Raw genomic sequence first — 27,855 nt, 5'->3', positions numbered from 1 at the left:
CATTCAGGTCTGCAGTCTGTGCCACAGCTTCACAAATAATTACTCCTCTCATCAGTCTGGTGCTGGTTATTCCTGCATTCCCACACAGGAGTCATCATGTCCATTTGAAGGACAGATAGTGTGAATGTAAAGCTACTTCTACAAACACAAAGCTGCTAATAATCCTTCTGACAGAATATACAGATTTGCACACAGCGACATATTTATCCATGTCTGTTTTAGAGGAGTATAAGTAGACTGTTGCATTTATTTGGAAAGGAATATTTTATATGTCCTTGGTGGCACAAATCTAAACACAGCCAAGGTAATGTCCTACAATACACTGTCCATCAGTGATTTATACACTTACTTGAGTACTAGATGCAGATTAGCAGATAGTCGCGGGTCTGTGAACTGTGTTGTTCGGTTGTTGTGGTCGACAAAGTAGACGCGACCTGTGGCTGTGTTTCTGATCTCCCAGCCTGGTGGCAGTGGGCCCAGCTCCTCACAGTTCACATTGCTTAGGTCCCTGAACAAAGAAAATAGAAACCATCAGCAAGAATGATACAAGTGCAATTCTCTATTATACTATAAATACATACACACAAACATATAGGGCTCTAATGATTCATATATTTGTGCCAAACTGTCATGGTATAGGGGTCACAGTCAGGTGCATGCAAATGCTCGCAAAATATGTAGTATGTAGACTGATGCATGAAATGAGGAAGAGTCTCAACAACCTCAAAATTTCCATTATCCTTCAGACAAAGTACTTGTTCTCATTTCTTGATTCCTCATCTCTCCTGTACACTGACACTCCTGCCAGTAGAAACCTAAGCCCTGATCTGGGACAATGCTATAGCCTAAGGATGACTTGTGCTCTTGTCTATGTGTGTGTATGTGTGTGTGAGTACTTTGTCCTTGTGTGAAGTGAGGACACATCACTCGGGGACAAAGCACATGCCTCGCTGCACTCATCACAACATACTGGCTCATTTTAGCAGCTCTGTCCAAAATGACCAAACCCAGAGGTTGCTGCTGTGAGCTGGATGTTAAATGCATGTGCTTCATCGCTGCGCAGCAGCTACACCGAGACCTGGCCAGAAAATGTAACGCAATAGCAGAGCCTGAAGTCCCTTGTGAATTAACTAGTGGGCTATTGAGAGTTGGTGAAGCAGTTTGATTGAATGCAGAACCACTAGCCTTTGGTGTGTTCAGCTCAACATCTGTCCAAAAACTTTTCTTCCAACTCCACATCGGACTCGGAGGTCATTAGTTTGGCTGACCCGGGCTTGAGCCTGAAATATGACTAAAACGACTGTTTTTGAACACAACCCTGAGCAATTAAGTGAGAAATTAGGCCTGATCCAGCCCAGTCAAGTCCAGTTTGGTCCTGTTACTTCTGGGATTATATGTCAGGTTTTATATTAGGCTTAAAACAACAGAGGCTGTCAGCACTGCGGTGCATTTATCATGTATTTCAGACGATGTGTTTGTGAGATATTTATGGTCCTAATAACATTTATCAAAAGAAACTGAAGAAGTGCTTCACAAATAGATACAAATCTGGACAATAAAGATGGAAAGCAAAGCAGTTACCTGGGCACCCGGGGGTCATGCCAGGTGCTGACTCCAGTCTGTGTGTGGAGGAAGTAGACTTGACCCTGCTGAGTTGTTCTTTGCTCTAAAAACAGAGAGAAAATTAATGGAATTAATATGTCAAAAACGCAAAAGAGAAGGAGTGAAACAAGTTTGGAACTGTTGCTGTTGTTCTGTAGTCTGGTCCTGGTGGGTACAAGCATGGATAGCCAGTTTGTGTATTTTGGAGAAGGGGAAGTCTGTTTATAATTGATGTGACAGGCTAACTGCAGGGACAAGAGTTTCTTAAGGTGTGCGCCAGTATAATCAATTAGTTCCTCTCCAGTCTCCAGTAGGCCTATCCCAAGAGGACGGGGAAAATAAAATGTGAGGGGAATTTATCAAAGACTTCCATGAGTGTTTTTCCTTGCGCGGAGTTCCTCGACGCATCCTAGCTGCCTTGTTTTCTCTTAAAGGTTGGTGTGTGCTCTGAAAGTAATCCCTTCCCATTAATCTCTAAAACCAAAAGGAAATGGAAAGGAAAACGCTGTCACTCATTCCAAACCGACTAAAATAATATGCTGTAAACAAATGGAGGAACTGAAAGAAATCAGAATGGTTCATCACTGGCTTGTCGGATCTCTCGTTCCATCCAGCTCACGGATGAATGGAGAGGGAGTGTGTGAATGTTGGCACAAAGTGTGTGCGCTGCACAGGCGTGGTGGTGTTCATGTGTATATGCGCCACCCGCTAATCCATCACTACCCCCCACCCCAACTTCCTACTGGCACAACTTGTTTCCTACCCACCTCTCCCTCTCTTTTTCCCCTCACACACTCCCCTTCTCTCTCTCCCTCTTTCTCATTCTGTCTCACGCTCCGTCGCCACACCCAGCCGCTGGTTCAGAGGGTTCAGCTGAGGAAGAAAGCTCACTAGCTGTTGGGCATCAGTGACTCACTTTGTCCGACCTTGGCCAGCCTCAGTGGACACAGCAGGACATTTCAAAGGGGGCACAGGTCCAACAGTGCCATTCTAAATCACTGGCATACAGCACCACACTTAAAATAATAATTTATTTTACAGACTCTGTGGGTATTGTGGGGTGCTCTGTGGCTGACTGTGAAAAGTAGACTTACTCTAAAAAAACATTCCAACCTTGGAAAATGTACTTGTGTATCTGCTGCATTATTTTCCCTATGTATTTGCATGCCGTCAGTAAGCTCAGCTTGAGAATTACAGACATAGAAAATAGCCAATAACCTAAAGTGCCTTCTCTGAGCTTAAACACCGAGCTATGAATACCCTGCTTCCCCTTCTTCTCTTGGCTGTGGGAATATCAGTCTGCAAAGCCCAAACATACCAACACTGAAAAGTGTTTGCAAACAGGAAAGGAGAAGGAGAAGGAGAAGGAGGAGAAGAGAAGAGAAGAGAAGAGAAGAGAAGAGAAGAGAAGAGAAGAGAAGAGAAGAGAAGAGAAGAGGGGGGAGAGATATTAACACACAATAAGTGTTGACTGCAGTTGTCATGATGTGGTGCTGTGGGAAGGGGAGGACAGTTAGTAGTGAAAGTGTATGAGGACAGAGCAGAGAGACAGAGGGAGAACAAGAGGATAAAATGGGCATTTAAACTCTTATTCTCATCATAAAAATCCAATAATTCAAAGTATCACTGCCTCTGGGCTACAAACAAGATACTGCCAAAGGAGAACTACGTCTTTGATAGTGTGTTTTTGAAGGTTAGTGCTGGGACTTCACCTCAGCTTGGCTTTTTGATAGCAGTGACACAGGTTATTTTATTGCTATAACTACAGCTGCCTTTCTATTGTACCAGCTTGTTAAAAACATTCACTCAGTGTCCCTGGTGAGAACTATTCCCAGTCTAATCACCTTGACCACCAGCAGGAGGTACCTTTGTACTGTAGTTGTACTGATGCATCTAATAGTAACAAGCAAACATCAACATTGATAATGTAGCGCAACACTAGTGACGAGGCTGAACTCTGTCGCATGTTAACAGCATTGGCTGAAGACATCAGACTTGACTCAACAGGTGTGTAAATACAACTTCAGGTGACCTCATTGACAGTGAGTTGCAGAGTTTTCCCAGTATTTGATTTTGTCATGAACTGCATGCCTTTTCAGCGTAAAGGTCCAAAACTCAAACGACAGCAAAACTACTAAATGTTTCTGAAACCTCTGAACTGCCAGCCACACAAAGCTTTCCACAAAATACACTCAGTGATTTAGCAGCTGGGGTATTAATCGCCCATGTAATCGCATGATCATAACAAGACCATGTCATACGACATCATGCTTTTTATAGAACACTGTCCTCACTTCTCAAAATGCTGAACATAGAGACATATTTTATTGAGACTATTTTATTCCCTGCCTACTTTACTAGATTGAATTTTTACATTGTAATCAGTTAGTGAAGGGAGTGTGTGTGTGTGTGTGTGTGTGTGTGTGTGTGTGTGTGTTGCTGCTCCGTCCCTCACCGTAACCCTCAGGCAGGTCTGGCGGTGTATGCAGGTGAGTTCGACTCATGTAGTTACGATGCCGCTGCGATCGAACCCGTCTCTCCTGGATCCGCTGTTCGCCTGGCGGGCAGCTGGCCTCGGCCCCATTAACAGGTGTCATCACTGGCGTGTTCTCATCCACCACGCAGCTTAGCGGACGCCCTGATGGGCTGGAGTACTCCGACGCTGGCCTGGGAAAGAGTAAAGAGTGTGCATGTTTATGTGCGTGCAGTGTCATCTTAATCTCTAATTTCAAGATCCAATTTCTTCTATATCATACATATAACTCTTTTAACTACTCAGAAAAAACATAACACAAGAATCACACAAGTGTCTGTTGTCAACACATTCCCAAGATTTACATGCATAGTAGAGTGTGTTACAGGAATAAGTGATAAGTGGCTGACTTTTGGTTTCAGTGAACTTTCTGTGATGTTAGATTAGATGTAGAGGTAGGTGAACTAAGGGAGACGTTTATAAACCGCTTAGCTGGTTGAGGGTGAACGACATGAACCGGGTTCCTTAAGAGAACTGGTCTTTTTCCTGTACTTTCAGGTGAGGGCATAGGTTCTGTTTCAACACTGGGGGGGGGGCACATATGAAATGGGGGGCTTAAGGGGTTCTCTCCAAAGAATCCGAAAGCATCAAACACTTAATTTCCTGCAGTTTTTATGCACTAATTTGTGCCTTTTTTCTATTCAGTTATGGTCAAAATGTCTCTTATTTCTTCCAAATAAAAGTCCTCTACTATTTTCATGTTTTTGCTGGTATTCTAAATATTGAGGGGGACGTGTTCCCTGCGTAGCCCCCTATGCTTGTAGAAACCTGGGTACGGAGGGTGCAAATAGTGTGGTCCTGTGTGTTATAGGTGTGCTAATGGTTAACTCAGAGTTGTAGCCAGTTTATTTGTTCTTGTGATGTCTAGACATACATCAGTCCTTGAGAAGAAAAATGCTTTTCGTGGTTATGGTTGAGATTAAAGGATTATGGGTTGCATAAAAGCAAACACAAAGTCCCCACAGGACTACAGTAGAATCTTTAGTGTGTTTTTGTGCTACTTAACAGCAAGCAGGACTTATGAACACAGATCTGATAAGCAGACATAACCAGAGACAGACTGACTACATGACACTTACTACACTTACTTTGCATGTATGTGTGTGTGTGCGTGTGTAGCATGTCTGACCACTGTCTGGCTGTCCAGAGTTGCTGACGCCTTGGCTATCTAAAACCTTGGACCCTTGTCTGTCGACCCACAGCCCACCTCCTCTCCCCTCCACTCCCATTTCCTCTTTCTCCCCCCTCACTTACATCCCACCTCTCCTTCCACTTTCCCTAGTCCTTTCTCAAAGTTATGCCACGTTCTTTGCAGTCTCTGAGCAATTATCTCCCAACTACACCTCCAATGTGTCGTCTCACGATTCGCTTATGGACCAGATTATATTTGTCATCAGTCAGGACCCGTGAAGAATTGTGAGAATAGTAAAAACCAAGTTACCATCCACAGCCATCTGCTTAAAAAAAACACAGTAAAAATATTCCCTTTTTGTACTTGGTGAGTTAATATGTAACATACTTGCATGACATTATAATAAGGGAAAAAAAGGGCTTTTTAAATTTTATATTGTGCTTGTTACACCTGCTGTCGCATCTTCAATGGAAAAAATTAAATGGAAAAATCTCTCTCAATCTTCACTTCCTCTCTTAACCGGTATTCATCCTCTTCACTACTTATCCTCTGTCATTTTCCTCCTACACAGCCTCTGCCTGCTCATCTTCCTCCTTAGCTTCACCATTTCCACCTCCCTCAATGCCCTACCACTTAACCCTTCCTACACCATTTCCTGTCTGTTCTGTCTCCTTCTACTATGCTGCCTCAGGGCCACTGGAGATGTGTAGTAGGAGTGGGTGGAGAAGTGGGGGTGGTGGTGTTATTTGTTTGCTTACTCCCTGAACGGCTCCGCTGATATAGGCCAAGTAGGAAGGCGACAGTTGTTCCTGCAGGAACACGGGCCAAGTAAAACCTGGCTGCCCGACTGGCTGGCTAGTTTATTTAGGAGTGTGTGTGTGTGTGTGTGTGTGTGTGTGTGTGTGTGTTGCAGTGGGGTGGGGTGGGGGTCTAAGGAAATTGACAGCAATTCACTCATTACCAACAGACTGTTATTGTTGTGTTGTGCACTGGGCTGAGTGGAAGTGCTTTTTCTGGAAAGGGAAGTGGGGAAATGTACAACCCCCGATGCTTTGTTGTAAAAGGTCAAGTTTGTTGTGCATTACGTCAGCATGACCGCTGTACATACAGTGGGAAGTAGAGGGATTAAGGATGATATGATATGGGCCAGGGAAAGCTCACATTTTAACATGACTCACTTTTTGAAATATAATGTAATATAATGCATCATTTGGAGTCTTAGCTGATGATGCATTGAGGATGAGAGTGTGTGCAGTATGTGTGCAGATGTACCTGGTAGGTCTCTCCCACTGCGTGGTACGTGTGATGTGGTTCAGGTACTGTATCCTTCCAGAGGCTGTCCGTCTCTCTTCCCAGCTGTTTCAGGACAGATTAAGAAAAACGGGTAAGAAAATATCATACTTGTTGTAAAGTAATACCAAAATTAAAGAGGCCTTCCTCGATCTTTGAAACCACGAAGGACATGCTTATCTAACAACACTGTAAGTTATTTTCTTTAGTAGTAGGACAAAAAGAGGATCACCGATGTGCATACAGCTGAACCTTCTGAATGTATCGAACCAGGCGAAAGTCTCATAGGGAGGACAGTAACATTCACAATGATTGTTTACTGCTGACAATATACCTTGCTTTTCAAATATACAGAAAACCACACAGAAACTAGCCCTGTACACAAATACAAGGAAAACCTTTGAAAATACTGACCCATCGGGTAAGTCATTGTCGAACAGGCGACTGCAGTCCACCACCGGCCTTTCTGTACCAATACGATCTCTGGACTGAAGACTTACTACACAGTTCACAAAGACAAGGAAGACAGTAGATCAATAACATTTACCAACCCCTAAAGTGCAGCAAAATAATGAATAATATTGTCTATACAATATGTGGATTCCAGTTCTACTAATGCATCTATTACATTAATACAAAGGAAAACTAAAATAAGAAAAGAGATATTGTTGGTAGTAGGGTTGGCACAATAGCAGCTTTCACTGCGCGATGATTGTGACCAAAAGTTTACAACAACAATATCATGGCATCTAAAGAAAATTTGGAAAAATATACTATGTCCATATACATATATACATGTATATATATATATAAAACAACTTTATTTATTGTGTGTTTTGTCTCTTTTTGGCAGTAATACCAGCGTACGGAGGTGCAGAGAGTCTGTAACCATAACTCCACAAAAGTGTACAAAAAGAGCAGTTACACTTCATGGATAGTGAAAAGGCAACTAGATGGTGTTGCGGGAGGCAGACAAAGCGAGAACGGTTAGAAACACAAATGATTTAAGAGGTGCTGGATTATTATGTGCATCATATGTGTACTATTAACATGATATCAGCGTATCACTTCTATGACAGTATCGCAGTTATCATCAATGCCAGTATACTGCAACACCCCTAGCTGGTAGGGAACAGATATTATATATATCCGTTTTTTTTAATTACCACACTGTGTTTTAGGGGTTAAGCTTAAACCAAGTCAGAGTATTCAGACCGAAGAAACAGCGTGGGTAAAATTGTGATTTCTAGTGTTTAAATAATACAATGCACTGAGACATCCAGAGCTATACTGAAAACTGTTTCGTATGAGAATAACTGTCTTCCAGCTGTTACCTGCTTTCGTGTTGCTGCTAGTGTTTAGTGTAGTGTGAATAAAACATGGAACAAAAGCTCTGGGATTTGACCAAAAGCATCCTCCTGAACTTTTGTATGCAGAGTAATGGCACACTGGATGTAGACTAGAGCATCAGGAATACGTAAACAAACAGACTGACACAGGACTATGCACATTTATATCTTTGGCTTGATTTGAATATTGTTGTGTAGTATACAACTGAAATTGTGTTTCTTACCGACTATTTGTCCTCTTACAGTATCGTTGTCATTGGGGCCCAGCTTATTCAGGTCCAGTCTCTGATCTGCAGGGAAAAATCAAATAAGACTCGTGATCACTGATTAAGCATCTGCCCTCGTTTGCAACCATGAATACATCCAGGTATCAAGCCAGTGTGCAGCTTGTATTTCATGCTAAGTAACGAGACATTCAGACTGAAAACATAACTGCAGAGGGCTGCATTGGTGGGGGCGTGTTGCCTTGGTGAGACGATGAAACACTATACAAAACTGGACTGATAGATCCATATGTTGGAAGGCTTATCTAATGCCAGAAACTGTACAGTGGATTTATCATAGAGTAAGTGAGGGTGTTAGAATCTTGGAAAGATCTCAGTGATCATATGTATCCTCCGTTTTGACAATCCCTAAATAAGCATAGATTTACCCTGTTTACCAGGAATGTACAAATTTGATTGGCTAGCACAAGACCTTGCCAGATAACTCCACATTGTGTTGTGGCAAAATCTGAGCCAGGTTCAACATTTTTGCCAGGCAACATTCTGTTCTCTTTTACTGGAACCTTCTATGCCGACAACCTTGCCGTGTCAATGCAGTGCCACTGAAAGGAACAGGGAGGCTGTGTGTTTTTACACAGAGCTATTGACGGTCTGACTTATGCATGAGTCAAACAGGACACAGTAGTAGGCAGTCAAAACTCTAATATAAAATGTTATGTCTGCATGTAAGTGTGTTTTAAAATGTTAAAAACACAACAGTGCTCTCTGCAGAAAAAACAAATCTGCAGCTTCATCCATTTTGTGTGAAAAGATAAAAATTTGGAGACATAAAATATCACAAATTTTGGATGTAAAATGCGTAAGCGGTCTTGTTGTTTCTGGATAAGTAAGGATTCATTGTCTGCTCAGCACAGGATAGCACTGCCAGACACAGACAGCACAGAAACACAACCCAGGAAGACTCTGAACAAGATCCAGACACTGATACACTCAGCAGTCTTTCTCCGCCTCTCTCTTCCTCACACACACACACACACACACACACACACACACACACACACACACACACAATCCCGCAGGGAAATTTGTGCATGACCAGCCCAGCTGACCAGTACAGGGGGAATATCAACAGCATGTGTGTATGTGTGCAGGGTAGGAGTCCTGCAGGGGCTTTGGCTTACTTAAATAAGTAAAACATAATCAGACATAAGACAGAGTGTCAGTGTAGGAGAAGGAGAGGAGCTGAAATATGCAGAAAAGGCAGGGGGAGAGAGTGAGTGAGAGAAAGGGAGATAAAGAGATGCCCCAGTTCGCCATGCGCTAATACTAAAACCAAAGTCAGACAGGATTTGTCATGTCTTTGATTTGCCTGTATGATTTTGTATGCACATAAAATGGTGCATCTGTTTGTATGTATAGACTAAGCAAATCTAAACAACCCTATAGCTTGTTTCCAGGACTGTGCACATGTGTGTGCGTGTTTGTGTGCGTGCATGTGTGCATCTGTTCCGGATACGTGTCTAGACTAAACAGGGATGGTCTAAGCCTTACATGGCTGGAATAGTAAGCAGATTTTTCTCTTAAATAAGAGAAGAGGGAAACAGAGAGACAGAACATTTACAGACCTTTAACCACAAGCCCTCACTGCACCATTCAATTCCTCAAAGCTGCTAAACTGCATGCTTCAATGAACAACAGCATAAATTAGTGTTAATATGAGCATGTAGACCCACAGAGGCTGAGTATGTCTATGTATTGATTATTTAGCTTATGCACATCTGTATCTCTGAGTGTGTGCACATCTTTATGCATATATAAAGACTGTAGTATCAGCAGTATCGCGATCAGCAAATCAGTAAGTATTGTTTGCCATTACATCAACACTATAAATATTACACACAAATAAACATCAGGGATCAAAGCGAGGCAGACTAACATGCGTAGACAGCAAGTCATTTTGAAAAACTGGTGGTGTGTGTGTGTTAGTGAGTTTGTGGGTTCAGAAGTGGGACAGATGACTTAGAGGTTTGTGTGTGCAATGCTACAGGAAGTGGAGCTCAGTGTAGGGTCAGACAGAGTAGTAAACTAGACAATCATAACGGACCCACTTTTGGTTTGTGTGTGTGTGTGTGTGTGTGTGTGTGTGTGACTGCAAGAGTGAAACAGTTGAATATGTCTTCTAGGAACCAAGGCAATTCCAGTAAAGTCTTTTTTTGTGTGTGTGTATTTTTATGTTAGTCCCTGTGCATGAGCATCTTGGTCAGACCACAGACCGGGCAAAGTTCATGTATCTGCAACACAAAGGACAAGGACGAGGGGGTAATGTGAGTGCTGGTGTCTTGTCATAGATCATGATATGCCTTTCTGTCCATTTCCTGTGGCTATGGGAAAGTATAATTTCTGCCATGTTGGCTGTACAGTAAGTGGAGGGTCTGGAGCCTGACTGGAGTCTATACTGTCTGTTTCTGGAAGATGTGGGTAAATCTAAGGGCACCGAGTGGGGTTAGAGCGTGGCACCGGGCTTTGATGGCCGTTAAGGTCCCTTATGTGTTTTTTGGTGGATTAGGTGGGGTTAACTTTATGTGCTGAGAATGGTATTTCGGAGCAACCATTAAGGTTGCTGGAATATATTCTGGATTCTTATGTGAGGTATTTAGCTTAGACATTAGTATTAGTATTTAGCTTTAGACAGTTTGGAGTTGGCGTCGGAGGCTGTTACATTTGGGCCAACAAAACTACAGCTACCTACATTCATGGAATTATCCAACTATGCAGTTTGGATAAAAAACATCCAACAAATGGCAATTATATTCAGACAGACAACTCCTTTTGTGGTCATGGGGTGTGACTGTGTACAATGGATGGGTGGAAATAAGAAATAGGCCACATATATGTATATATGTAAAAAATGGGGAAAATGTAACTCAGTGTGGTGGTTCTGGGACATGCCTAACATTTTTGTTAAAGTCAGGAAGATGGATTGAAGGAAAGGAGGAGAATGTGTGGAAGGAATGTTAATTTGACAGTATGTACTACAGTTAAGTGTATATGTCTCAGTAACAACTAACTTGTACTGCAAATAAGACAGGGCTAACAAGCATGTGGCCATATGGACTGTCTAAATGAGTTGGAAGTCAAAGGGCACATCACAGGAGACACAGTCAGAAGCCACACAGATGGGAAACTAAGTGTTTGAGAATGTGTGTGTCTACAAAATCATTGCTGTTCCTTTGTATGCTACCCACATCGGCCTGAGATCAACTTTATGGTCAACCAAGGATATCACACAACTATCCCAAAACAGCATCCTTCTTCCTCTCTCTACATCTTGTGCAAAACAGTGCCAATAATTGTATCAGCAGGACCATGTTTCCAAGAATAAAAGCTGTTTGTTTCCTTGACAGAAAGGCGCATTGCTGTAAAAATGAATTGTGGCTATTGATTTAGTCCCAGGTGCCGGATGTCTACAGCAGGCAATATTTCTGATATGTGTGGCCTAAAGGAGTTGCATGTGTATTGTGCTCATAAATCTTGTGGCAATGAATGGCTGGCACAAAAGCCCCAGCAGGCTGCAAGCTGGGGATGGGACAGCGGCACTGTTGAAAGAGCTACACATGTACCAGCAGGCTAGCTTGCTATCAAACTGCAGCAGCCAGATAAAACAAAGGCACAGGAAAGGTTCCCTGACATGAAGTTGGTGTCTTGTTGTTGGAGACACTAGGTCTGGTCCGCACATTTGTCTGTCTGACTTTGTGTGCTGACGGCAGGATGTGTGTGCATACATGTGTGAAGAGAGGTTAGCATGGCTCACCCAACCGCTGTTTAGTTATTCATTAATTAATTCTGTACTTCCCATGAAGCTTTCCCATTAGCCTTCACTAACAAGGCAGACTAGCGCATTAGGGTAAAGGCCATGATAAGCATGGGGGGTGGGGGGGGTGGGGGGTGGGGGGGATGAAGAGACCAACACAGAGTATCCACATGCACGCACAAACAGGTACTTACAGCCAGTGTCTTTGAGTCTGTTGATGGCGTTTGACAGGAGCCGGACACAGCCCAGGAAACCTGCGCCCTGTTTTTTGTGGATTTTCTTGTGATTCCATACGCTGATGGTGATTGAGTCTGCCTTTCCGATGTATCTGACAGGGGAGGAGAAAGAAAGCGGTTTAATGAGACAGAAAAAGAGGAGTAGTTTGAATCCTGAAAATATGTATAGAATTTCAAAGGGCCCAATGAGACATGGTGTATGCTCGTGTGCACATTGCAGGGGTGGCTCAAAGCTCAAAGAACAGAGCAGGTTTTCATCAGCCCACAGGGTAAAACAGATGGAAACTGAATAAAATCATAAGCTTAAACACTTAAGAAATCTTCCAAAACATTAACAAACACTGTCTAAAAAACAGAGAAAAAAACAGAAACTTGTATTTTGCATCACTTCCAACTTCTTCTCCCTGACAGCAAGGAAACAATGCACACCATGTTTGCGGTGTAGACTTTCAGACTGTGTAATGAGGCTGATTAGCACATTTCTAAGTACCTTGTGTGTACGTGCTTGTGTGTTTGTGCAGATTTAGCACTGGTCTAGGTCAGTCTAGTCGTGGTTTAAGAACAGAGGAAGTCCCCGAGATGTGCTCCACCACTGTCTGAGACCCAGACGGCTACCACAGTAAACACGCAGAGTTCAACAGTCAAATGCACAATCACACAGTCACTGACACGCACATGTAATTACAGCCTAGCGCTGATGCCAAGCTCTATATTATGCTGTGTACCATAAGCATGAAGTGGGGTTTCCCTACTAAACACATCAAAACTTGGAATGTTCGCCAAATCATAAAAGCTGGGAAACTGTTGCACTGAAATTAAATAACCTGTGAGGGTTGTGGATATTTTTAAGTGTCCAGTGATTCAGTCTCTAGTTGCTATCTGAAAATCTGATCAGGATGCAGTAGCAGAGATTTGCATCTTGGCACTTTGCTCTCTCAGCAGATGCTGATGTGTCTAGGCCTGTGCTTTGCTGCACATGTTGATTATGATCTCATCTTCTAGTCATTTAACACTATTACAAATGGGTGAAAGAGCACAGAGCATTTTGCAACGAAAGTTTCAATTTTCTTCTCCAATAAAGGTGAGTTAATTAAAAGGCTTATTTTCCAAGAGGTGGATACTTAAATACTAGAAACTACTGGTAAGATGTTCAAACAATCTATCTTGTAAAAGGCTTCTGACACATCATAATATAACCATGTGATGACACAGAATATTTCACTAATTAGGACAATTTGGGAGACTTTTTTACTCAAAGATTTAATGAGGAATAAAACAAAACAGCTGAATAAATGTTCTTATAAAGTAGTGCTCCAACCTTGATTAGGACACCGTTCTAATCTTAGAACAGCAGATGTATAAGCATTGTACTGTGAAGTTGAAATTTGGTTTCCTGCATTTGGTATGCTGTAGTGCAACTCAAATTGTCTCTCTGAGCACATTAACGTGCTCTGGATTTAATCTTGTGCAACTCTCTTTACACAGTGTGGTTGTGAGGTCTCTGTGATGCAAAGGTGTGTTGTGCAAAGCAACCTAGCGCAAAAAAAGAGAACTGAAATAGCACACGAGACAATGATTGAGTGTCTAAGAATCAGAGAACAGGTAGAACAAAATGTTATTTCCTCACTCACGATAACTGTGCCAAAAACAGTGTTAGGAAATCTTGTTCTCTGACATAACATTGCAAGCACTGACGTAATTATTATTATTCACTCGTTCTGCCACCCAATATTTATCAGTTGCTGTTAGAAATTCACATAAACCACTCCTCACATCAGCATAAATTAGAGCCACAGCACATTATTTAAAAAAGAAAATACATCAATTTTAAAGCTGGTTCCACTTTTACTACCATTAATTCCTTCTTCCAAAGCAATGGTGATGAACACCAGGAGCAAACGCCAGGAGTTAAGTTTTCATTCAAACAATATTATGACTGGTGTGTTAACTGCAAGCCAAATTAATCAGAGCATGTGAGGCCAAATTGCCTCTAAGTTACCGTGACCAGTTGTTGACAAGCAATCAAACATTTATAAAGCATTTTTAAATTGACTCCAGTGTAGTGCTTACTCCACATAAAACACACTGAGGCTACGTTACATAACTTTCAGCAAACTGCATGGGAAACAATGAGGGCAAAACAGCATCCCCGATCTGTTTTAAACAAACATTCTCACGAATAGCTCAGCTAAAAACACAAAAACACCAAATCCATCAGCACGTTAGTGTGTCGTTCACATCCAAGGCTGTTTGTAACCGGTCCCAGCAACGTTATCTTCATGTCACCTGTTCAACTGACTTTAGCAGTCAAGATAACACACCACTGTTATTATGGACATGAGAACAAACCACAGATACTTGCCTCGTTTATGGACTTACAGTATTGTGCCACAGCAGAATGAACAAGGGGGAAACACTGGGATGAATATTTTGTGTTATATTTGGCAGTGAAAAAAGATTTTATGGCCTGGCGGGGGTGCTGGGCCTGTGCAATTGTAGGAGAAACACTGAGAACACTGATTAATAAGTGGACTGCAAAGCAGGTAGAAGTACAAAACATACACAATGTAACCACAGACTGAACTGACTGTGACTATCTGTCTTCTATAGGTGGTTGTTGTTGCTCTAAAAACCACAGTATACAATGTGTATAACATTTTAATACATGTCTAATATCTTTCTAACACATTTCCCTTGTGTGGTTCTTTCACATGACGACGACTACAAAAATGTAAAAATGAAATTACATCAAATTACTTCAAGGCACGTACATGAGGAGGGAGGTGCCCTGTGCATACTCTTATCTCTTATCTATATCTTGAAGGGGAAATCGTCTGACTGATTGATGACAACGGAAACATTATCCCAGCATGCTCAAAATAATAAAAGATTTCCAAGTAAAAGGAAATATACCCCCGGAGGTTAAATATACGCCTGAATATTATGTCAAATGTAATTACAGTCATCAAAGTTATCTTTTTCCAGATAATGCTATAACATAGATGACATTAATTACACATGAATTAATAATGAGATGGTAATATAAGCCATTAGATTCATCTTTTTCTTATGAGACTCATCTTGTGAATACTGCTCAGGGTTCAGACAGAACAGTCTGTGCAGGGTTCTCCTCGTGCTCTTGGCACGTTCCTTATTCTATTCATTGTGTTAAATTATTCAATTTCCACCACTAAATCCACTAAAACAAGAACAAGAAACTTCTGTATCACTGACTACTAAACACTGGTGGTCGAGCACAGCAACAACACAGCTACAAACAATCCATACATCTCTTTCTCACACAAACACACTTCATTAGGAGGTTAAGGCAACAACAAAAATGAAGATTAGCACTCATAATCCTAGAGACAACAGCAGAGGAGGGGAAAAAAATTCTTGGGTCAAATCCAGATTAGCTTTCCAGGACATACTAAATCCAGACCCGCGGGACTTCCCAAACTTTTTCTTGCCAGGGAACGTACATTAGATTGGGAAGATTTCTCTCCAGGTTGGATATATTTCACATTAGTGTTGGACAGCCTTCAGTTGTTAACATCTATAAAGACAAAAATAAATCAGACTGGAGATTCTACAGCTCTGGCTCGTCCATATCAAGTACCTTGATCTGATTTATGTCAATTGAGTTGATGCCAAAGCATTCCTCTTCGATTCCCGTGTTCCTTGCTGTTACATTGAACCGACCACCCCATTTTACTTCTCTTCTTCCACTTTTGGACATATGCTTCCTCAAACGTTTCCTGTCTCTCATAATGGAAAACTGTGAATATTTAAGCAATAACGTAATTTATAGTACAATAAGTCCTGGGGTGCAACGTAGGTATGTCTGGCGTAAGTGTTTAGTAAACCTCTGCTGTCTGTCCTAGGCTGAGAAAGACAAAACACTTATTGAATATAAAACCCAGACCATGCCTGTTTCCAAGCACAGAGCAAACAGCTTGCTTTCTGTTAGCATTCTCTCCTGTGTCAACCCACGTTTTTACTGGGCCAACTCACTGCAGACAGGAATTAAGCAGAGAGAAATCTTCTGCGGGTTGAACCACTACTAATCAATGTCTGGAGTTACTCACTTTTTGATTATACTGTAGGTGGGTATGTCTGCCATACAGGCCTCCAGGGCCTATGATAGGTAGGCTGCGATGAAGGCCCAATGCATTTTTAATATGGATGGCCATAAGCAGAGTAAAATCTGACTGTAGCACTGCTAGTACCACTACTATGTTCAACATTTTATTACTAAAAACCAGATCTTGCTCATGCAGTATGTGTGAAGCCTGGTAAAGTAACACAGGTTCTCTTGAGAGGACATGGTATGCGCAGCACAACGTGTACCGCATTTAATATAGAGTGAAGGTAGAGGGAGCAGAATCTGACCCTCTAACCAAAGCAAAGTGAAGAGTTTACACTAAAAAGGCTGGAAATTGGAGGCTAAGCATGAGGAGGCACCATGCCAAAACCAGACCTACATACTACTGGGAGTTCATGAACTTTCAACAGAATGTTTTCAAAAAGTTGGCTGGGTCTGTGTGTCCTCATACATTAAGAACTATAGAGCATCAACTGTAGTTAAAAAGTTATATAATTTTGCAGGCTACGTATGACACAAAATGTAGAGCATTAAGGCTTCTGGTAGTATCAGAGTCATGTGGGAAAAGACCCCTCCTCCAAAAGCTGGGGGTGTGGCAAGCTGGCAATCTGCCAAGCCCACACTCCCATCTGCTTTCTGTGGCATGTTAGCCATTTCCTGAAACAGAGGAAGAGGCCAGGGGTCGCTGGCGGCATATATACTCCTCAGAGAGGGTGGGGATTGAGATGGGGGCAGAGAATTATGTAAAGAGGGGATCTGAGGTTATTGTTGACAGGGTACAGGAAGCACTGCAGAACAGGTGTGTGTTTGAAAATGAAAGTGTGCACAGAAAGGCAACCTGTATCTGCTGTTGTAGGGAATCATTTGGTGACATACTGTACGAATGGACACTTAAATAATCCAGATACATATATGATCTTTATGGAAATGTTATGCATTCACTTGAGAAAAAAATTACCCTGTTTTCCTGAATCAACAAGATTTTTAGCTCAGAATTATGAGAAAATTTTACATGAAAAAAAAAAAAATCTTGTTTTTCTTAATGAGATAACCTTGTTAGTTCAGAAAAACAAGAGTAGATTTTTTTTCATGAAAATGTCTTATAATTTGGAGATAATAATCTTACGGCTTAAAAAAAAAAAAATAAAAAAAAAAAAAAAAAAAAAACTATGGTTACTGGCTTGCAATTGTATGTCTCCACAAATCAGTCAAGTTGCAGTTACAGTTTACACCCATGTCTGTCCAAACTCATATGTAGCTGTGACAGTTGACAAAGCTTCAAATGTTGCTGCAAAGAAGCTATTAACTCTTACAGATGCTTCAAACACACCTTCAACCTGGCAGCACAGAAGATATGTTGCATCTCCATGGGTTCAAGATGGAAGATTAGTGTCACCAATTCAGTATCTGACCAAATGTCTCCCCTTCTGTTCCTGAGTTTCGACATTGAGTAGAGGCCAGAAAAGTGATTTTGCAGATCATTATGATGTCACAGTGTAGCTGACCTTTGACCTTTTGGATATAAAATGTCATCACTTTCATCATTTTATCTAATCAGACATTTGTGTGAAATTTTGTCATACTTAGCCTATGAATTCTTGAGCTAAAACATGTTATGAGAGGTCACAGTAACCTTTGACCACCAAAGTGTCATCAGCTCATCGTTGTGTCCAAGGGACATCTCTGCCAAATCTGGAAAAAACTCCCTCAAGACGTTGTTGAGATATTGCATTCATGAGAATTGGTTGGACAGGCAGGCAGACGGATGGACGGACAACCTGAGAACATAATGCCTCCAGCCACAACTATCATCGGTGCGGAAGCATAAAAATCAAATAATTTTTCCCCATGAAAATAGAGCAACTGTTTTTTCTCAAGTGAATGCATCACGCTTCCGAACTTCTCCTACAACTGAGTTTTATTATACTTAGGGTAGCAATTTAAAAAATATGTTCAATTTCTGATTAACCGGCCTATTATTTTATTGAAAAATAGATTAACTAATTGCTTGGTCCATAAAATATCAGAAAATAGTGAAGAATGCCCTCACAAGTTCCCAGACTCTGAAGTAACTTGTCTGACCAACAGTGCAAAACCCAGCAGTACAAAAGATATCCAGTTTACTATCACTGAAAATAACATTCACATTTGAGAAGCTGGAATTTTTGCAGTGTTTGCTTGAGAAATTACTAAAACAATTAATCGATCATCAAAATTCTTCTTCTGCCAACCAGCCAATCCAAAACATGATTTTTGTTGCTAAACTATTAAATTTAACTTTTTGACCTTTTTATAAAAGAAATTATCAATCTGCTCAGAGTGTGCTACGTATTGTCATCTTATAACTATCATTATTATTCCCTCTTTTCTTTTGTAATTCTAGAGTGCATCCCTTTCTCCTACCTTCCTTTCATGTCTCTTTCTCTACTAAAAACCTCCCGGTATTTCTTCTATCCGGTTTTTCCTTTATTCCTTCCTCTACCACTGTTTCCCTCCATCTCTCATCACTACACAGCCTTGGTTTCCACGGGTCCTTTGGGGTGAACACTCCTTGTAACGGCCTGTCGACACAGACCTCATTACGGGGATGTACTGTGGTTGTAGCCTTTATTAGCGATGTAACCAGCAAATAAGAGAAGCTTCTTCCTCCTGCATCTCTTTGGTTTGTTTTTTTTTTTTTTACTATTGGTTTGTTCATAGATTTAGTTTGAAATACAGATTTGCGTATACATTTCTAAGACTGACAGAAAGTGAAAGCGTCCTTGACAGAAAAATCAGATTTCAAGAAGATTCTTAAAGGCCGATATACAGCTTACCCTGAAAGAGATTACTAGAATAAAACAGCACTCTAAATGTGTGTTGGCCTTTCGAAAGCCAAATCTGACTCAGAGAAAGTGAGAAAGCCAGAAAAATATGAATTAGACAAACTCCAATTCACAGAGGAACATTGTTCAGGAGTGCAAAACAAGTTGGCAAACTCCTTCTTCTAATACCCAAAATAGGAATAATCTGTTATCTCAGAAAGAAGGAATTCACAGCACTATGAGTTGTGTTTTTCTCCCAAAAAATCCCATATACATACGTCTTGGTGAGGTCTGAGGTATGAAATGTCTATAATCTCACCCCTCAAGATGTTTTGTTCGCACGTAAAACAACTCAAAAGCTTTATAGATGGGTGTTTCTGCACACAGTGAAGAGGCGACTCGATCTGCATTCCTGAAACACTTGTCATAGCAGTTACACACTGAGACACACTCGAGAGCAAAACCAGTATGCTGCATTTCTGTGACAACAATGCTTTTCTGTACTGTTTCAAATTTCAGGTGGCGCGTAACGTCATACACAAATCATCACACACACAGACACTACATTTGTTTCTCAATGAGGCATAAGCCGTGTACAGCAACATGTCATGCTGCTCCACAGTTCTGTTGACTTACAGATCATAATGTTGATTCCACTTTGGGTCCAGCGTATTTCTCACAGTATCTGTAGAGTGGCATTGTCCTGAGCCGTCCACCACCACTTTGGCAAAAGGATCTGGCAACCCTGTAAAAGTAGACAGATGGAAGTGAAAAGGTTTTGTTTAGCCACTGTACAAACCCAGTGAGGTCACCAATACCCCTCTGATGGAGGAAATCCGTGTGTGATGGTGTGACATGCTCAAGCCTCGTTTGACTTGTAGTCACGGCGCCGCATCTTTGGTGACCCATGACAGCAGTCTCCTGTGTTTGTTTATTTTGCTTTCTTGTTTCTTAGTATTGTTTATTGTGCCCAGTTGAAAGGGGATTTGCTGGTGCTGTTATCTGATCTGTTGTCATCCTACTATCATGAAGGTTTCAAGTTTTTTCCTCCTGATACTGGTCTTTTTTAAGGGCTGAGGCTAGTCATGCAGGAGTATGACTAGCCTCAGAGACTCAAGTCCAACAGAGAATTTCCCCAATGTTGAGTTTTTAACCGTTTCTCTGTCAAGAGAATTTCATAAAATATTTTTTCACAGCTGTTTTTATTCACCTAATCTCATAACCCAATGGCTATTGTCTGATGACAATAAGCTGATGGGGGCAAGGGCTTATATTTCAGGCTGATCCGGTGTAGCCTGTGGATATCCAGACAAGACTTCCTCTTCTGTGCACTGGTCATATCAGCTAATCTCCGTTAACAGATATCTGCATATGAATGCAGATAAATAAAACAAAGTAAATAATATAAAACACTTCATCATTAGACAATAGCCAATGTTTTCCTGGACTGCTTTTCGGCCAATGCACTGCCTCTCCACACGGACCATGTAATGGGGGATTTCAATTGCTGCTTTTTTGATAGATCTAGCAAAGCTCCTCTCAGTAGCTCTGATCCTAATAATGTTAATTTGGTTCAGGTCTATATGTCTATTCTGAAGAGAGAATTTTTTTTTTTTTTTTAATTTTATATACTTTATTAATCCCAGAGGGGAAATTCAACAGGGTACGACAGAAACTAAGATTAAGAAACTAAGTAACTGATCTTATCTTATCTATTTATTGTTGTATTCTTCTTTCTTCTTAAACTTATTATTATTGACTGCTGTCTGTGAGCCAAATTGCCCCTCTCTGACATTAAAGCTTTTACTCTTCTCCACAACTAAGCCTTCTCACAGCATCTCATTCAGCTGGAAATCTGATAAAAGGATTCTTCTTGGTGTGTTTATCCATGTGACTGTGCATACATGTATGTGTATTTTAAACGTTAGTATATACCTCTGGGCACCGATACTGACACAAGTCAAACCTGTTCATTCACCCTTACACGTTTGTCAGACTTCCCTCTGTGTGTGTGTGTGTGTGTGTGTGTGTGTGTGTGTGTGCGTGCATGCGCATGCGCGTAAGACAAAAATAAGCCTGCTATTGTCTGTATCCATGACTTCCAGGTTAATGGAGAACCAAACTGTTAGATAAACACCACACCACTTTTCCAATTTAGGGCTTTTACCGTGATCAGAACTAGCAATTAAGGTTAAAATGTGGGTTGCGTGGGAGTGAAAATGTCTCATCAGTGGAACTTAATAACACGTCTCCTCTTACATGAATGGATCCTTTGCCCTGATCACCTGAGCAGAGGTTGAAGAAACAGCCTTAAGCTAAATGTTAACTAATAGTAAATTAGAAGCCAGGAACAAAACATACTACTTCCCCCTTGAATGACCTCCAGCTATCAGCATCTCAATCTATCAATGTCTGTGTACACTTGTGTGTTTTAATCCATTAAGTCCCATCTTACTCTTCAGTTTCTCTGTGTTCTCATTAGCTTGTTTTCTAGTAAAAATAGAAATATTTTTCCTACTTTTCAAAATATGCATGATCTGACATGCCATGTAACGTTTTCACAACATAATGAAAATCAGAGGATGAAAGGTCATGTTGACTACATAGTGAAGTTTGCGTTTATTCTCTTGTCATTGCCATTGACGTGTAATTTCTGTCTAGTTTAATTAAAGCCTTTTTTTAATTAGGTCTTGAGCTTCTGTACCAGTGGGTCTGATACCTATTACTAGAAGTTAGGTTACCGGTGGGTCCCTGTGCGTGCGGAGCCACCCGGTGCGTATAACAGACAGGCAGCTCCTGAGGGACTTCATTTACAGCATGGCTTCAAAAGCCAGCAAGCTGCCATTGCTGACAAAGCCCATTCTAATGCACGAGGGAGGGAATGGGACGGAAATAGCAATATGTAAAAATAGGCTGTACTTACGGAAGAAGTCTTTCTTTGCCAGGTTCTTTGCACAGAGGACTGGAAGAGAGGAAAGACAGAGAGATGTTCATGACAGGTTAAAAATGAGATGTGCACAAATTAGACAAAAATAAATTTAAAAAAAAAAAAAAAACAGGGCAAAGACTGCAAAAAAATAGGCTATCACCAAATATACATAGTCAGCCTTCAATGGTACATAGTTGTTCCACTGATATATTATATTGAATCTCTCACCCTGCTAGTGAAATAACAAACTCTCAAAAATATTCTTCAAGTTAATATTTTCAAAGCACAGTTGTAAAGTGTAAATGTGTGGCAACGTTTTGATTAGGCTAACTGCTTCTCTCCAGTGATATTTTAAGTAAAAGTGCAGCTAACTTAAATATTAAATTATTTATTAGTTTTTGTCTTGGCTGTTAAACTTGACACAGTTTCTGTTGAGTAATTACTGCTGTCTTTTTGCCAACATATTAGTTTGTCCGTTCGTACTGTCCCATCACAGGCGAGGAGACCAGTCTAAAGACTTTCTCCTTGTGAAATATTTAGGAGACAAGCACTCTATTCTGTATGAAGCAAGTCTCTGCGGGGTTTGCATCACAGGCAACATACAATGGCTTTCAACATCGATGGACAGAGTAAGAGAATAAGTCTGTGTTTGGGTTTCTCTGCTGTTGGCTTTCTTTTTTGTCTTCTTCCCTAAATGTCTGTATTGGAGGGCCTAGGTGAGGCGAAGCAGGCCGCTGCTTTGTTTAGAGCTGGCTAGACTATCCTGTGACAATTATGGAGCGAGACAAAGCAGGCCAAGCAGCAACAATAAAGAGCAGTGGCAGAGAAAACCAACATGATGCAGGTAATAAACACAACAGTGAACTTAAGAGATGGAAAATGGAGTTGTATAAACATCACAGGCTGCAGACAGACCGACGCCTTAACTTCTTCTCTGTCAATGAATTGGAGGTGGTGCTAAACACTACACAAAGAGACAGTAAAAAAGAGGTAAATAAACAAGTGCTTCCACCCATCTATGCATTTTCTATATTAACTTCTTTCTATTCATGGTCATGGACTGCCACTTCATTATCAATGCAGGTATATGACCCCTTTTTATCCCAACCATATCACAGCCTTAAGCACTATTCGGACAGGATTTACCACAGGACGTCAGTAATATTAATGGCCGATTCGCACGGGATAAGAAATATCAGTAAAACTACCACAAGTGGGAAGGGTAAATCCATGCACGCACCGCGGTCCCCTCCTGCCATCATGTGCGTATAATAGGACTGTCAAAAACACCATGAAATTGAGTTTGAATATTTTTGAATTAATTTAGTAGAGTTCGAATAATATTAGAATTTTTTATTATTATTATCATCATCATCATATATATTTTTTTAATAATAAAAACAAAAACAACAAAAAAACCCCCACAAAAAATAAGATGCCTATTGCTGGCGCAATATGAACGTGACACTTGGATGAAAACACCCGTTCTGACCTCACTATACTGCCAGGTATGACCAACTTCTGCCTTGTCATCTGAGCAATGTTTGGATACTTGAGTGCGTAGTTTTTCACCACAAGAGTGGATCCTAGTCGGCTTGTTGTGGTGTCTCATTCTGGTAACGTTTCATTTCTTCTTCAAAAAAGGGTAGGCAGGGAGGCAGCAGGTGCAACACTCCCCCTGTATGTCTCCCTGAACAGGTCACACATTGCGGACAGCGCAGTGGGTGGTGTTGGCACAGCGGGCTCCTCCGTCGGCGCCTCTCCCTCCTGCTGCGTTCGGCTCGGGCGCGAGCCATCTCCACCCGAACAGGATTCGCCGTGATATACAACATTATTGATAGTATTAATTAATTATTAAGGATACTTGAATTATCAAATTTAGGTTCGAACTTATAAAATACATATATTTGAATATATTTCTAACTTCAATTTTTTTTTTTGACAGCCCTAACACCCATATTTACTGCTGGTCTATTCGCACGGGATTAGTATTACCTGAGGTAATTGTCTGGGACCCTTTTACAGAAGGTAAAAGTCACGGTAATCTTTACTGACATCATGCGGTAATGATTACTGACATGGCACATTCGGACGGGACTAAAATCTCTGGTAATTATTACTTTACCCCACGTACCTATGTAAAACTAATCCCGTCCGAACAGGGCTTTAGTCTCTTGGCAAAGACATTTACATACAAGTTCAACAACAGAAGTAAATCGGTCCTTCTGCAGTGCCTGTACAGCCCAATGGGCTACAGAGGCATTTGACATCTGCCTGAAATTAGGAGGTCAAAAGACACATCACATGTGCCACCTGTCATCTTCTTTAATTTGCATTATTTTCTGCCACTTCACCTCCACCACTGACAACATTTATATGCATAAAATAATCATTTTTTGCATTCTTAGTGGTGGACTTGTTCAGCCTCCTGCTTTCACTCCTTCAACCACCTTCTTGAAAAGGTCAGTGTCACGATATTTGCACATATCCAAAAACCTGTTGATATCCAAGTTTTTCATGATGTTTGAAAGTAGGTGTGTGTCTCTCCCTACAACCTTTTGGGCATGCATTTCTACTCGACAACCCTGCAAACTGTTGGCAAGCTGATTTGTTTGCTGCGTATCCATGACAACACACAGCAGTGACCACAAAAAGAAGAAGAAGGAGCCGTGTGGCGCAAACTGTGGTAAAAACCCCTGTTGAGACGCATGTTCTGAATGCGCTGTAGACATATTTAAAGAATGCTCCTAAAACCTGACTAATACTGGCATATCTCACATGTTAATTGGAAAATACTTAATTCGGAAAAGGCATAATTTGGAATATCCAAACAGATTATACTGTTTACATAACCCATGTGCATGTAATTATAGTCAGTGTCCAATAAAGCAGCAAGCCCAATACTGCAATATTAGATGTTTAAAAAAAAAGCTGAAAAACAGACCGATTCGGCGGCCAAAAGGAATTTTGTCCACCATCTAAAACACAATGTAAAGCCTGTAGTGTGAGTGCTCTTGCATGCTGCTGGATGCATTATTTATTGCAGCCAACTACGCATGCATTAGCCTTATTTAGAAAATAAGATACAGAGTCTATGAATAAACTATGTGTCTTAAAAGACAGAATTCTCATGCAGTTATCAGACAGAGGGTCAGAGAGTTGGTGAGACTTCTTGATCATTTCAGATGTTTATATCAGCAGAGAAATACAGTGCTGAGTTATTACATTGAGACCCCTATACGCCAAAACAGTGCTGTGCTGGAGACATCATGTACATGAATCACACAATAGATCATGTTAGAGCATGTGAACCTGCCACGAATGAGAAACAAGCACCACTTCCGAAAAAGATACGGACAGGCCTGGGAAACCAACCTAGCATTACACCCGTTCAATGTGGAGACCTTGACAGTAACCAAAATGACACAGTCACACAAATCAGACAGAATCACAACATGGGAACAGACGATCTCAACACAAACCAAATTACACTGACTGGGCCCGAGTGGATGAACACTAACCATCAGCTTGTCAGGGGAAATTACACTGCCAAAGCCGACAGTATGGGTGCAGGCCAAATCGGAGGCAGCCAGAAAAGCCTCCTGTGGGACAAAACGGACACCATGTTGTCGGCAGACAGGAGAAAAACAGGAGAGACAGAGGCCAGAAATCTTGGCAGAACATTTGTGGACAGAGAATCCAACTCAGAGACAAAAATCAGCCACCAAAGTTAAAATGGGTCATCATCTTCGGCCTTAACCCTGGACATAATGATATGCATTAGCCTATTTTGTGCACATGTATTCCAAATCATTAGCAGCAAAGGATTGGCAAAAACTTGATTCCATCTATTGGTTTGGAAATCTTTAAACAGGTCTTGTGTGGTTTTCTTGTAAACAAGCAAAAGTTATGTTTACATCCCATTTCTCACTAAGCCCGACCCCTTGTTTTTGAGTGCCCCTTTGCCCCTCATAACAGAATTATAAGAGATGGTGGTTGAAATTTTCCCCTGTGAAATGGGACAACCCTTCAAGACCCTGATTCATCATCAGCAGTCCTCCATGCGTTCACATAAACAGATGGGACAAATTTGTAGCCAGACGTTTTAAATACGCCATCTTCAGCTGTGGTGATTGCTCTTGCTTCACCACAGGCATACTTTTGCGGGTGTCAGCAGCAAATCAGAGAAATGCAAGATAAAGACGACGTCTTCAATGCCAGAATGCTGGTGGATCAGTTTGCCTTGTGTAGTAGAGACTTGAAACAAGTTTTGTTGTAGTTAGCCTAGCTACACAACATGCTAGTTAGTGATTCAACTGCTGGTGTTGGATCAACCCGTTTGTGTCACACATGTATTGTAGGAATTTTGAAGCTACAATAATAATTACAAGTAAATATTCAAAGCTTTGATGATACACAACGGGACCACCCAAACCTGACCCTTCTTTAGCAGGCCTTTGCACTGCTGTGTGTGTGTGTGTGTGTGTGTGTCCACATTTCGTCTCACCTGCGCCTCTGCCTCACCAGGACAGCTAATTCAATTTCTTCCACCACTTTACTGGTGAAAAAACAAAACGAAAAAAAAAAACAACAACAAAGCATTCGAATACTGATTTGGGTGTTGATTACCATGGCAACGATTGAAGCTTTGAAGCATATGGGTCAGCCCTTACATACTTTCAGATAAACAAAAGTTTACTCTATTGATTTGTGTGTTGATTCAAAAAGCCATAACACTTCACCCTTCCCCTCTATCCCTGCAAGAATCAGGACACCCAACCCCTCAGCATGAACGTGTAAAACTGAGGCATAGGGCTACGTGGTAGGAGCAAGGGGTGAATTGGGTTTGAGCTTATTCAACAGAACAGATTGTATGTGTAACCTTGGGGTCTACCAAACGTGCCAAGTGCATTTCCTTCCTCATATTATTATTCAGTCATAGATTTTGTCATGTGTCATTTGGTTTGCTGTGGGTGATAACAACTGCTGAAGAAGCAACACTGGTTAACCAGCTGCTACTATGTTCAACTTAGCAATAATACAGATTTGGCTCCTCAGCTACAAAACTATGCTAATGAAGATTAAGGGATTAACCTGCACACTGCTCCAGTGTCTCAGCCACAATTACCTCAGAGGGGAAAGCCTCTCTCATTGTCATCAATGGCTTCTCACCAACTGTACCAGGCACAGCAGGCTGCTGCTACTGATGACTATGATGACGAATAAAGTTCAAAAGAGGGCAGGATTTAGACAAAGGACCAACAATAACAACTAGGGGACCAAAGTTTTTAAAGAGATAAAACTACTAACTGCTACCAACTACCAGATAGATGGATAGACAGATATCCAGGTTTCTATGAGGCACATAATTTACTTACTGGTTAGTTTTCGAAATCACATTAAAAAAGCCACATGACAAAATACTGTGAGTATCATGAGATTTATGCAACAGCAAGGTGCACGGTAAAGCCATCTGGACATATATATGCATTATTGTGTTAGTGTTAAGTGTTTTTAAAGCAAGAGCGCTGCATTATAGATGGGCAAATTAACTTCTCATCCCTGAAATTTGAATAAAGGGCTCCTTAGCTTTGTGTAATGAAGTTTCTCTGTTTAACCTTTAGCAATTCAGCACTGAGTCTCTACATAAAAAGCAGTGCCATCAATACCACAAAAGAAATTTAAAAAGAGCAGGAAACTTAAAGAAAACATCAGTATATTTTGAAAACAAAGGTGGCATGAAAAATGTGAGCCATCACTTTAAGACCACCCCTAAAGATTTGAATATCATTTTACAGAAGCCCCATAAGGATTTAGATCAACATGCTTAAATATGCTGA

At 41.1% G+C, this 27,855-nt stretch overlaps 1 protein-coding gene across 1 annotated transcript in view; it reads right to left on the bottom strand.

Annotated features, from left to right (window-relative positions):
- Positions 1–27,855, bottom strand: part of LOC125886011 (E3 ubiquitin-protein ligase SMURF2-like) — a 72,885-nt gene that overhangs the window by 20,014 nt on the left and 25,016 nt on the right. The window contains exons 2-10 of the mRNA XM_049571909.1: positions 22,010–22,048; positions 19,723–19,831; positions 12,136–12,269; positions 8,131–8,196; positions 6,972–7,056; positions 6,540–6,623; positions 4,058–4,269; positions 1,582–1,666; positions 350–508 (exon numbers count right to left, since the gene is read on the bottom strand). Coding sequence (XP_049427866.1) covers positions 350–508; positions 1,582–1,666; positions 4,058–4,269; positions 6,540–6,623; positions 6,972–7,056; positions 8,131–8,196; positions 12,136–12,269; positions 19,723–19,831; positions 22,010–22,048 — 973 coding nt within the window. The remainder of the gene's footprint in view (positions 1–349; positions 509–1,581; positions 1,667–4,057; positions 4,270–6,539; positions 6,624–6,971; positions 7,057–8,130; positions 8,197–12,135; positions 12,270–19,722; positions 19,832–22,009; positions 22,049–27,855) is intronic.

Source organism: Epinephelus fuscoguttatus, linkage group LG3 (genome assembly GCF_011397635.1).
Source record: "Epinephelus fuscoguttatus linkage group LG3, E.fuscoguttatus.final_Chr_v1".
Lineage (NCBI taxonomy): Eukaryota > Metazoa > Chordata > Actinopteri > Perciformes > Serranidae > Epinephelus > Epinephelus fuscoguttatus.
This window is presented reverse-complemented; position numbering and strand designations above follow the sequence as displayed.